This window comes from Patiria miniata, unplaced genomic scaffold (genome assembly GCF_015706575.1).
Source record: "Patiria miniata isolate m_02_andy unplaced genomic scaffold, ASM1570657v1 HiC_scaffold_2, whole genome shotgun sequence".
NCBI lineage: Eukaryota > Metazoa > Echinodermata > Asteroidea > Valvatida > Asterinidae > Patiria > Patiria miniata.
The window spans coordinates 9,738,840-9,751,211 of NW_024037058.1; the positions used below are offsets into that span (position 1 = coordinate 9,738,840).

The following is a 12,372-nucleotide window of genomic DNA, read 5'->3' on the forward strand; positions in this document are numbered from 1 at the left end:
ACTTCAATTTTCATAACCTGCAGCCCCCAGATTTGTGTGACCGTCAGTTCTGAAGATACAAGGAATTAAAATAGTGGCCAATCTTTGTGGCCATTTCCCCACGCGAAATCTTGCGTGGACATTTCCGGTTGAGCAGATGCGCGCTACTTTTCATTATGTCAACAAGATAGAGGATGAAGACAAGTTTACAATGAATCCCAACCACGTCAAATTGAACCTACATTTACTTATTTTACAAACATAAATCAGAAACATCAGCAATTCTCATACCTGTGATTCTGACGATAAAGGTACATCTGGCACTGTTTCCACTGGAATCTGTGGCTACAAATTCCACGATGGTTTCACCAATAGGAAAAGGAGTCGACAAAGAAGATGCATTTGCTACGAGTCCAACAAACAGCCCAGAATTGTCTGTGACAATGGCATCTGGAAAGTATGCCGTGCCAGTTGGTAAGCCGGCATCGGTGGTGCCATTTGCAGTAAAGGGACACATTATCATTGGAGGCTCGTCATCTAAAAGAAATAAGAAGCATCCAATAATTGTGTCATAAATTAAGTGAAATCTTCATTGTTTTGTATGTAAAATTACTTAATATATATTAAAATCATTTCTATCTGTAAACATACCAATGACAGTGATGTACGTATCACAGAACTCAGTATTCATGGCGTTGTCAGTTATAATGTATTGCAGTAAATGTTGACCAGTAGCAAGGTCGAGGGTAACATTGTCACCGACATTGTGTGTAGTACCAGCAACATCAATGGTGATGGTATATGCTCCCGAGTTGTCAGAAGCAGATGACACAGGAGGTAGTAGAATTGTGACTGTATTTAAACTGGAATTAGTGGCTACAGTTTGATTGGCCGGGCAGGTAATCATTGGAGGATCATCATCTGCAAAAGAAATTTAGAGGAGGAAAAATGACAAGTTCAGTATAATTACACAATATCATAATGTAAAAACATATTATTGATACTTAACTGGCTCCCTTTTTGTAGATCATCAACAAATTTCCAGATTTATTTACAGCATCTAAGAGGGATTCGTTCAGAAATGAGGACAAAGTATAGCAGAATCAATATTTCAAAAAAAATCCTATACCTCCAACATCGATGATGAAGGAGCAAGAAGCGGGGTTTGAGCTGGAGTCAGTTGCATTAACTTCCACCGTGGTTATACCAAGAGGAAATGTAGAACCAGACACGTGGCTTAGAGTTGGAGAGATCAATTCCCCAGAGTTGTCTGTCACGTTGGGTGAATTCCACGTCACTGTAGCAAAGTCCTGCCCAGGGTCGGTGGGTGCGACGATGTTCAGTGGGCATTCTACCACAGGAGCCTCATCATCTTTTTGGAGGAAAAAAAAGTATTTTCAAACTTTACCCCTTGTTTCAAATAGATAATTTCAGTCGATGGTATAATACAGAATCAACCACAAAGAATCTGAGATGCCTACTCGGATGCAATCGATGCCCACTTGCCACATCATCCAGGCGTAAACATATCCCAGCTCATTTAGACCTGTACATAACCTTCTTTAACAAGATAGAGAGTCAGAGACCAATCTCTACCAAATCTCCATCAGGACAAACTTAATTTACAAACATATATAAGAAATATTCATAAGATGGAATTTGCGTTGTGGTGACGTTAATCAATATTAGGTTTTACCCATCACTGACATAATTATAAACACTGTACACTCAGTGTATTACCCGAGTGATTTGTTCCAACTTTCACTCGGGAGGTAACACACTGATCATACAGGGTTTATTCGTTGCTGAAGGGCAAAACCTAACATTGATTAATCTGAAACATCAGCAAATCTCATACCTGTGATTCTGACAATAAAGGTACATCTGGCACTGTTTCCACTGGAATCTGTGGCTACAAACTCCACGATGGTTTCACCAGTAGGAAAAGGAGTCGACAAGGAAGATGCGTTTGCTACGAGTCCAACAGACAGCCCAGAATTGTCTGTGACAATGGCATCTGGAAAGTATGCCGTGCCAGTTGGTAAGCCGGCAGCGGTAGTGCCATTTGCAGTAAAGGGACACGTTATCATCGGAGGCTCGTCGTCTAAAAGAAATAACAAAAGGAATATTGGAAGAATGAAAAATCGGCATATTGTGTCATGAAGCGACATCTTCACTGTTTTGTATCTAGAAGTGTTTTGTTTTGTGTAGCAGAATTAATATTAACAAAATTTTAAAATAATTGGTGGGTTTTTTGCAAATCTGTTCCATGTTTTTTAACAAAAATGTTCGGTATGTTTTGTACACAAAAACTGTGTACAAAGGATGATGTTCAGTATAGCCGAATGATTTTGGTATAGCGGTGTTCGGTATAGCGGCGTTCCACTGTACCTCAAACATAGATGATGAAGGAACAAGAAGCGAGGTTTGAGCCTGAGTCAGTTGCATTAACTTCCACCGTGGTTATACCAAGAGGAAATGTAGAACCAGACAAGTGGCTTAGAGTTGGAGAGATCAATTCCCCAGAGTTGTCTGTCACGTTGGGTGAATTCCACGTCACTGTAGCATATTCATGCCCAGGGTCGGTGGGTCTGTCAATGTCCAGTGGGCATTCTAACACTGGTGTCTCATCATCTTTTTGCAGGAACGAAGGTATTTCAAACTGTACCCCTTTTTTCAAATACATAACTTCATTCAATTGCAAAATCAACCACAAAGTATTTGTGATGCGTACTCGGATGCAAACGATGCCCACTTGCCACATCATCCAGGCGAAGACATATCCCAGCTCACTTTATAGACCTGAACGTGACCATCTTTAACAAAATAGAGAGTTGCAGACAAATCTATACGGCATCTCCATTGGGACAAACTTAATTATAAACATAAATCAGAAATATTCATAAGATGTAATATGCGTCGCGGTGATGTTAATCGATATAAGGTTTTGCCCTTCACCGACGTGAACACAGTACAATCAGTGTGTACCCGAGTGATTTGTTCCACTTTCGCTCAGGACGTAAGACACTGAGTCTAATACACAGCGTTTATTCCTCGGTGAAGGGCAAAACCTACTATTGATTAATCAGAAACATCAGCAATTCTCATACCTGTGATTCTGACGATAAAGGTACATCTGGCACTGTTTCCACTGGAATCTGTGGCTACAAACTCCACGATGGTTTCACCAATAGGAAAAGGAGTCGACAATGAAGATGCGTTTGCTAGGAGTCCAACAAACAGCCCAGAATTGTCTGTGACAATGGCATCTGGAAAGTATGCCGTGCCAGTTGGTAAGCCGGCATCGGTGGTGCCATTTGCAGTAAAGGGACACGTTATCATCGGAGGCTCGTCGTCTAAAAGAAATAAGAAGCATCCAATAATTGTGTCATAAATTAAGTGAAATCTTCATTGTTTTGTATGTAAAATTACTTAATATATTACAATCGTTTCTATCTGTAAACATACCAATGACAGTGATGTACGTATCACAAGTCTCAGTATTCATGGCGTTGTCAGTTATAATGTATCGCAGTAAATGTTGACCAGTAGCAAGGTCGAGGGTAACATGGTCACCGACATTGTGTGTAGCACCAGCAACATCAATGGTGATGGTATATGCTCCCGAGTTGTCAGAAGCAGATGACACAGGAGGTAGTAGAATTGTGACTGTACTTAAACTGGAATTAGTGGCTACAGTTTGATTGGCCGGGCAGGTAATCATTGGAGGATCATCATCTGCAAAAGAAATTTAGAGGAGGAAAAATGGCAACTTCAGCATAATTACACAATATCATTATGTAAAACGTATTATTGATACTTAATTGGCTCCCTTTTCGTAGATCATCAACAAATTTCCAGATTTATTTACAGCATCTAAGAGGGATTCGTTCAGGAATGAGGACAAAGTATAGCAGAATCAATGTTTCAAAAAAAATCCTATACCTCCAACATCGATGATGAAGGAGCAAGAAGCGAGGTTTGAGCTGGAGTCAGTTGCATTAACTTCCACCGTGGTTATACCAAGAGGAAATGTAGAACCTGACATGTGGCTTAGAGTTGGAGAGATCAATTCCCCAGAGTTGTCTGTCACATTGGGTAAATTCCACGTCACTGTAGCAGAGTCCTGCCCAGGGTTCGTGGGTGCGACGATGTTCAGTGGGCATTCTAACTCAGGAGCCTCATCATCTTTTTGGAGGAAAAAAAAAGTACTTTCAAACTTTACCCCTTGTTTCAAATAGATAAATACATTCGATTGCAAAATACAAAATCAACCACAAAGTATCTGTGATGCCTACTCGGATGTAATCGATGCCCACTTGCCACATCATCCAGGCGAAGACATATCCCAGCTCATTTAGACCTGTACATAACCTTCTTTAACAAGATAGAGAGTCAGAGACCAATCTCTACCAAATCTCCATCAGGACAAACTTAATTTACAAACATATATAAGAAATGTTCATAAGATGGAATTTGCGTTGTGGTGACGTTAATCAATATTAGGTTTTACCCATCACTGACATATAAACACTGTACACTCAGTGTATTACCCGAGTGATTTGTTCCAACTTTCACTCGGGAGGTAACACACTGATCATACAGGGTTTATTCGTTGTTGAAGGGCAAAACCTACTATTGATTAATCTGAAACATCAGCAATTCTCATACCTGTGATTCTGACGATAAAGGTACATCTGGCACTGTTTCCACTGGAATCTGTGGCTACAAACTCTACAATAGTTTCACCAATAGGAAAAGGAGTCGACAAAGAAGATGCGTTTGCTACGAGTCCAACAAACATCCCAGAATTGTCTGTGACAATGGCATCTGGAAAGTATGCCGTGCCAGTTGGTAAGCCGGCATCGGTGGTGCCATTTGCAGTAAAGGGACACATTATCGTTGGAGGCTCGTCGTCTAAAAGAAATAAGAAGCATCCAATAATTGTGTCATAAATTAAGTGAAATCTTCATTGTTTTGTATGTAAAATTACTTAATATATTACAATCGTTTCTATCTGTAAACATACCAATGACAGTGATGTACGTATCACAAGTCTCAGTATTCATGGCGTCGTCAGTTATAATGTATAGCAGTAAATGTTGCCCAGTAGCAAGGTCGAGGGTAACATTGTCACCGACACTGTGTGTAGCACCAGCAACATCAATGGTGATGGTATATGCTCCGGAGTTGTCAGAAGCAGATGACACAGGAGGTAGTAGAATTGTGACTGTACTTAAACTGGAATTAGTGGCTACAGTTTGATTGGCCGGGCAGGTAATCATTGGAGGATCATCATCTGCAAAAGAAATTTAGAGGAGGAAAAATGACAAGTTCAGTATAATTACACAATATCATAATGTAAAAACGCATTATTGATACTTAATTGGCTCCCTTTTTGTAGATCATCAACAAATTTCCAGATTTATTAACAGCATCTAAGAGGGAATGAGGACAAAGTATAGCAGAATCAATATTTAAAAAAAATCCTATACCTCCAACATCGATGATGAAGGAGCAAGAAGCGACGTTTGAGCTGGAGTCAGTTGCATTAACTTCCACCGTGGTTATACCAAGAGGAAATGTAGAACCAGACACGTGGCTTAGAGTTGGAAAGATCAATTCCCCAGAGTTGTCTGTCACGTTGGGTGAATTCCACGTCACTGTAGCAAAGTCCTGCCCAGGGTCGGTGGGTGCGACGATGTTCAGTGGACATTCTAACACTGGTGTCTCATCATCTTTTCGGAGGAACGAAAGTATTTCAAACTGTAACCCTTTTTTCAAATACATAACTTCATTCGATTGCAAAATACAAAATCAACCACAAAGTATCTGTGATGCCTACTCGGATGCAATCGATGCCCACTTGCCACATCATCCAGGCGTAAACATATCCCAGCTCACTTAGACCTGTAAGTGAACATCTTTAACAAAAAAGAGAGTTGCAGACAAATCAATATTGCATCTCCATTGGGACGCACTTAATTATAAGGTTTTGCCCTTCACCGACGTGAACACAGTACAATCAGTGTGTAACCCGAGTGATTTGTTCCACTTTTGCTCAGGACGTAACACACTGAGTCTAGTACACATCGTTTATTCCTCGGTGAAGGGCAAAACCTACTATTGATTAATCTGAAACATCAGCAATTCTCATACCTGTGATTCTGACGATAAAGGTACATCTGGCACTGTTTCCGCTGGAATCTGTGGCTACAAACTCTACAATAGTTTCACCAATAGGAAAAGGAGTCGACAAAGAAGATGCGTTTGCTACGAGTCCAACAAACAGCCCAGAATTGTCTGTGACAATGGCATCTGGAAAGTATGCCGTGCCAGTTGGTAAGCCGGCATCGGTGGTGCCATTTGCAGTAAAGGGACACATTATCGTTGGAGGCTCGTCGTCTAAAAGAAATAAGAAGCATCCAATAATTGTGTCATAAATTAAGTGAAATCTTCATTGTTTTGTATGTAAAATTACTTAATATATTACAATCGTTTCTATCTGTAAACATACCAATGACAGTGATGTACGTATCACAAGTCTCAGTATTCATGGCGTTGTCAGTTATAATGTATCGCAGTAAATGTTGACCAGTAGCAAGGTCGAGGGTAACATGGTCACCGACATTGTGTGTAGCACCAGCAACATCAATGGTGATGGTATATGCTCCCGAGTTGTCAGAAGCAGATGACACAGGAGGTAGTAGAATTGTGACTGTACTTAAACTGGAATTAGTGGCTACAGTTTGATTGGCCGGGCAGGTAATCATTGGAGGATCATCATCTGCAAAAGAAATTTAGAGGAGGAAAAATGACAAGTTCAGCAAAATTACACAATATCATAATGTAAAACGTATTATTGATACCCCCATTGGCTCCCTTTTTGTAGATCATCAATAAATTTCCTGAATTTTTACAGCTTCTAAGAGAGATCAGTTCAGGAATGGGGACAAAGAAGAGCAGAGACAATATTTCAAAATAAACCCTATACCTCCAACATCGATGGTGAAGGAGCAAGAAGCAGGGTTTGAGCTGGAGTCAGTTGCATTAACTTCCACCGTGGTTATACCAAGAGGAAATACAGAATAAATCACAAAGAATCTTTGAAGCCTACTCTGATGAAAACGATGCCCACTTGCCACTCTAGCTCATTTAGACCTGTAGGCCTACATGACCATCTTTAACAAGAAGGAGAGTTGGAGACAAATCTACTGAATCCCCATCAGGACAAACTTAATTTACAAACATAAATCAGAAATATTCATAAGATGGACTTTCCGTCGTGGTGATGTTAATCAATATTTTTCCTTCACCAATGTGAAAACACTGTACACTCAGTGTGTTACCCGAGTGATTTGTTCCATCTTTCACTTGGGGGGGGGGTTAAACACAATGAGCATAGTGCTTATTCGTCAGTGAAGGGCAAAACCTAATAGTGATTAATCAGAAACATCAGCAATTCTCATACCTGTGATTCTGACGATAAAGGTACATCTGGCACTGTTTCCACTGGAATCTGTGGCTACAAACTCCACGATGGTTTCACCAATAGGAAAAGGAAACAACAATGAAGATGCATTTGCTACGAGTCCAACAGACAGCCCAGAATTGTCTGTGACGATGGCATCTGGAAAGTATGCCGTGCCAGTTGGTAAGCCGGCATCGGTAGTGCCATTTGCTGTAAAGGGACACATTATCATCGGAGGCTCGTCGTCTAAAAGTAATAACAAGCATACGCAAGAAAAATTATTTAAAGAAGGATGGGCAAATTGTGTCATAAAGTAAGTGACATCTTCATTGATGATGGTTTTGGTCAACCGCAGGCGTACAATATACAATCAACCAGTGCACCATTCTATGAATATAAGAGAAGCAAGTGAAGTAAGCCAATATGTGAGAATAAGTGCTATAAAATAGAGAAAAAGAGGAAAAAAGTTTACGATAACTAACCCTATGAAAAAAATGAATGGTTAATTTCTAACAATGCTTAATTACAAGAACCTCAATTTTGTTTTGGAAATGTTATATTACAGGAGACCAACCTTTAACTACTATATTTAGGACACAAGAAGCTTCGTTCTCGTCAAAATCAGCCGCTATGTAGTAAACGGAGTGATTGCCTATCCCGTACGTCTGATTGTCACCGGGGCTGTAGAGGGGAAACTGAAGCAACCTCCTGCGCTGTGGAAATTCCTCGATGTCAACCTCACTAATCCTGACCGAGGAAATATGCACATTGTCAGAAGCATTGTAGTTTGATGGGAACACAACAGTGGCGAAGTCCTGTCCCTCGTCAGTTGTCTGCATTAAATTCCCAGAGAAGGGACAGTCGATGGTGGGAGGCTCTTGATCTGAAACCCAAGGAAAAGAGTCAAGTAATAAATACAGGGCTCAGTGTTATTGCTATGGACAAAAACATAAGGTTAAAACAGTCTCAAACCACAAAAACCCAAAAATAGCATGCAAGGGGAAACCCTTGAGACGAGATCTAGAGGAAGACCAGCAAAGAGATGGCTATAGGCTGTCTCAGAACAGACTGCAGAACAAGAGACATCTCAATGTCAGAGGCAAGTCGGCTGGCGTCCCACAGAAGTGTTTGGCAGGACATAATGAAGCAGAAGCCATCACACAGCCTGCTGGTGTGGAAGGCTTAGGTCAAGTTTCAATGAGCTAAATTTTGCAACTGTTATTTATGTTTATATTTTTTTTTCTACAAAATGGAATTTTTCTGTCATGGAACCAATTTTATACTTGGTTTTGCCCTTGGCCTACGTATTTTGTTTATAATTATTGTGTATAAACATGGACTCAGCGCTATCCAAGAATAAAAGTATTTACGTGCCAATTTGGGCAGGACCAGAACCCACGACACCCTGCGCACCAGCGCAGACCTCTCACCACTCGACCACCAAGCTTGCCAGGGTCGGCTGGCCATTCCAGTCGGGCAATTCAACAGTTACTCACGTTGCAATGTTTTGCGTCCTCACTTTTACATTCTGAGTACCATAAGGTCTTCATACTAGTTGGACTATGTATTTCCTTTTTTTGCACAGCAGACATACCCAAGATGTAATGTCTTTACGGTTGAAAGCTTTTCTGAATATACACATTTAATTTGTATCTCTTTACCACATCCCACGAAAGTCCTTTTTTCCTGCTTCAATCTCTAAATTATTCTAATTAAGAGCAATGAAATGATTAATGGGTGACCTCAAAATCGCCTAGTCTTCTGAGCTGAGAATGGCCAGCGAGACACACAGTGGTTTTTGTACTTGATCTACACAATTTGATTTTCCATATGGCTTCATTGTAATTTACAATTTTGTAGAAACGTTTAAATAGTGCAACCTGCACGTTTAGGACCATTGTGCAGTGTGTATCAAAAAACCTGCAAATAAAATATAACGGAATGCCAGATGCACAATGTGTAACCAACATATATATTATAGGCATGGTTTGAAAGATATGCCTTTCCACTTTAAAATGAGACATAAAACGTCCAAATCTGATATTTTTGACAGAGTTATGAGTATTTTTTTAAGAGAGGTCAAATTGACCATTGGACCAAGTTTCCATGGGACCAGGTTTTTCAAATTAAGGTACTGGGACAAAGGTAAAATTACTGCCTGCGTTTGAATATTTGTCTGGCCTATAAAAAATGTTTTTAGGGAGTAGACACAATTCTAAACACTTTCTTGCTATCAGTTTGCAAACATGTTTACATGCTACTAAACATTTTTAGCATCAGGTGATGGCACGAAAATGTTTAGAATTGTTGTAGGCCCGGCAAATATCCATACAGACATGACCGAGGCAATAAGGCTTCCTTTGTCCCAATGTCTAACATTGAAAACTTCGTCCCATGGTCAATTTGAACTCTCTTGGAAAATTACTAATAACTCTGCCAAAAGTTATCAAACTGGGACATTTGATGCCTCATTTTAAAGTGGAAAGGCGTATCTTTCAAACTCTACCTATATTATCTACGTTGGTTACACACTCTACGTCTGGCATTCCGTTGTTATTTTGTTTGCATTTTTTTTTATACACACTGTATATACTTGATCAAGTGGCTTGTGCTTTTGGACTTACCATTCACTTGAACGACCAATTCGCAGAAATTCTCGTTACCCGCAAGATCTGTAGCAATGTAGTAAACACTTCGAGAACCATATTCAAAAGTGGTCTCGTTGCCAGGATATAAGATGCCTGTGGTCAACAGTCTTCTCATTGGAGCTTGGGTAGGTGGTGGGCTACCAGTGACGATAACATTAGCGACTTGGACATTGTCGCTAACCTCGTGATCTGTGGGAAGTGTTACAGTAGCGAATGACTGCCCTTCGTCCGTAAATACAAAGGTCATTCCGTTTTGTGGACAAGTTATGTCCGGGGGCTCAAGATCTGCAGAGAAAAATGTTTAAAGAAAATGATATGTTAAATTAAGTAATGGCACAATCTATGTTTGTTTCAGCAATTGTTGACTGCTGTGAAGTGGGACGTAATGGTGTTTTTTACATGCGAGGGATGCATAGCACTCAAAGCGAACTATGCACCAACTGAGGGGGATACAATTGCCATATCCCTCAAACATTACAGCAGTCAACAATTGTTTTGTTACATCATGCCAATAAGTCCAAAGATAAATGGTTGTTACTTGCTATGCAAGAAATAAATTTATTAACTGCAGTGTACATTTTTGATAACTGTGAGCTTTCCAGCCTGACATTAGTCTCGGCCACAGACGCAAGTGATCGATGACGATGATTGCATTGTTGCAGAGCGCCCCTTGCACAATTTTTTTTGTTTACTTTCTCGCCCTAAGGTCTTGGGAATCTTGCAGCAATGGGGGCGTGGCCGTTTTGTGTAAATTAGACCATTGGTGTAAGTCAAAATGGCGGCTTCCCATTTGATGCTAGTCGTGCACGCAGGGGTATCACTGCATTGTGTATCTACATGTATAATTATGCTTGACACTGCACCTATAGAGCGTACGTTTATAACCATTTTAGACCAATGAAACAACAATACTCAGGGCGCTTTGTCCACTGTAGTATTCAAGAAAGTCTCATGTGGACCGTTTTTATAGGAAATACTGCATTAATATTTAATGCATTAAATAAATGTCTTTAGTTTCTACACATACAGTACAGTCAGTATTATTGACACAAATCTGGTTTTGAGGCAAAGCTGGCTCATTGTCTAACACGAAACTACCAGGTAGACGAAAAAGTCACATACTTTATGCGTAAATCTTCAAAAGTATAATGTGGCTAATGCTTCCAAACTGGTCAATGCTACCTGGCCTCCAAAGTACACATATGAGTGTATTTTCACGTAAGGGAATTTTATAGTCCATACTCACCCAGTACTGTGATTGTGATGCTACAATTCGCCTGGTTCCCGGCAAGATCCTCAGCGTAGTACGTGATGGTGTGTGGTGAGTTCAAGTATCCGAACTGAGCAGTACTGCCTATTTCATACTCAGCTCCCAACGCAATGATCCACGTGTCGTTGATTACGACATTGTCCGTCGCATTCCGAAAATTAGGCAAGGTGACAGTGGCATAGGACTCGAATGCATCGGTCTCCATGGTGACATGATCAGGGCACGTAATGCTTGGAGCCTCATCGTCTGGAAACGAAACAAGACCATATGAGATCAGAGAGCTATATAGGGCCCGTGAGATCCACTCTTATCCTCAAGAATTAGACTTCAAAGGGGCAAAACCTGTGAGATTGCATGCCAGCTTTTTTTTAGGCCCAGATACATGATTCATAACGTAGCAGTTGTATGACGGTTTATCCACCAAAAGAAGATTGGTCCGAGAGTCTTAGATATTTGTGAAGTTTTGTTTATGAAATATAGATATTCAATATACGTTAATGTCACATAACATAATGATGACGTCGTCATAAGACTTAAAGGTAATCGGATTTGACTTCACACCTTCACTATTAAAGGTGACCCTGTTTCTGTCATACCCAATCACCAACGCTGTTAATCAACAGTTAAATCAACGTATGAAATGATTCACTAACCTGGGATATCTGGGATGTCGACAGCAATCGATGTAGATGGAGGTTGAGGCGTGTCAGTGAAAATTATAGAGACTCCTAGCTCGGTGGAGAAGGCTAACTCTGTAATTAAAGAAATGCAAACAAAACAAGGCTAGCTTAGCCAAACTGGTGCCACAGCTCACTCAAATTCTTTTTAGACAGGGAAATCTTATTCCAAAGTGTTGGACCAACATGACACTTAGGCAAGTCTAATTTCCAAGTGACAGTCATCAGTGAGTTAGGCTGCATCCAAATCAGCTGTCTAGAGCTAGGTCTAGGTCTGCGTCCATTGAAAATATGCGGGGACACGCTGACAATAGGCGTAGCCGTAGC

The 12,372-nt window shown here is 40.4% G+C and overlaps 1 protein-coding gene across 34 annotated transcripts in view; it reads right to left on the minus strand.

Annotated features, from left to right (window-relative positions):
• Nucleotides 1-12,372, minus strand: part of LOC119726452 — a 92,855-nt gene that overhangs the window by 47,971 nt on the left and 32,512 nt on the right. For 17 of the 34 annotated variants that reach the window (XM_038198122.1, XM_038198123.1, XM_038198140.1 and 14 more), the window contains 17 exons: nucleotides 12,022-12,120; nucleotides 11,345-11,614; nucleotides 10,075-10,383; nucleotides 8,025-8,333; nucleotides 7,451-7,696; nucleotides 6,497-6,766; nucleotides 6,139-6,384; nucleotides 5,475-5,717; nucleotides 5,009-5,278; nucleotides 4,651-4,896; nucleotides 3,925-4,167; nucleotides 3,448-3,717; nucleotides 3,090-3,335; nucleotides 1,838-2,083; nucleotides 1,109-1,351; nucleotides 631-900; nucleotides 271-516 (listed from right to left, as the gene is read on the minus strand). In XM_038198122.1, the coding sequence (XP_038054050.1) occupies nucleotides 271-516; nucleotides 631-900; nucleotides 1,109-1,351; nucleotides 1,838-2,083; nucleotides 3,090-3,335; nucleotides 3,448-3,717; nucleotides 3,925-4,167; nucleotides 4,651-4,896; nucleotides 5,009-5,278; nucleotides 5,475-5,717; nucleotides 6,139-6,384; nucleotides 6,497-6,766; nucleotides 7,451-7,696; nucleotides 8,025-8,333; nucleotides 10,075-10,383; nucleotides 11,345-11,614; nucleotides 12,022-12,120 (4,272 nt within the window). The remainder of the gene's footprint in view (nucleotides 1-270; nucleotides 517-630; nucleotides 901-1,108; nucleotides 1,352-1,837; nucleotides 2,084-3,089; nucleotides 3,336-3,447; nucleotides 3,718-3,924; nucleotides 4,168-4,650; nucleotides 4,897-5,008; nucleotides 5,279-5,474; nucleotides 5,718-6,138; nucleotides 6,385-6,496; nucleotides 6,767-7,450; nucleotides 7,697-8,024; nucleotides 8,334-10,074; nucleotides 10,384-11,344; nucleotides 11,615-12,021; nucleotides 12,121-12,372) is intronic. The other 17 variants (XM_038198154.1, XM_038198150.1, XM_038198133.1 and 14 more) reach the window with 16 other exon arrangements.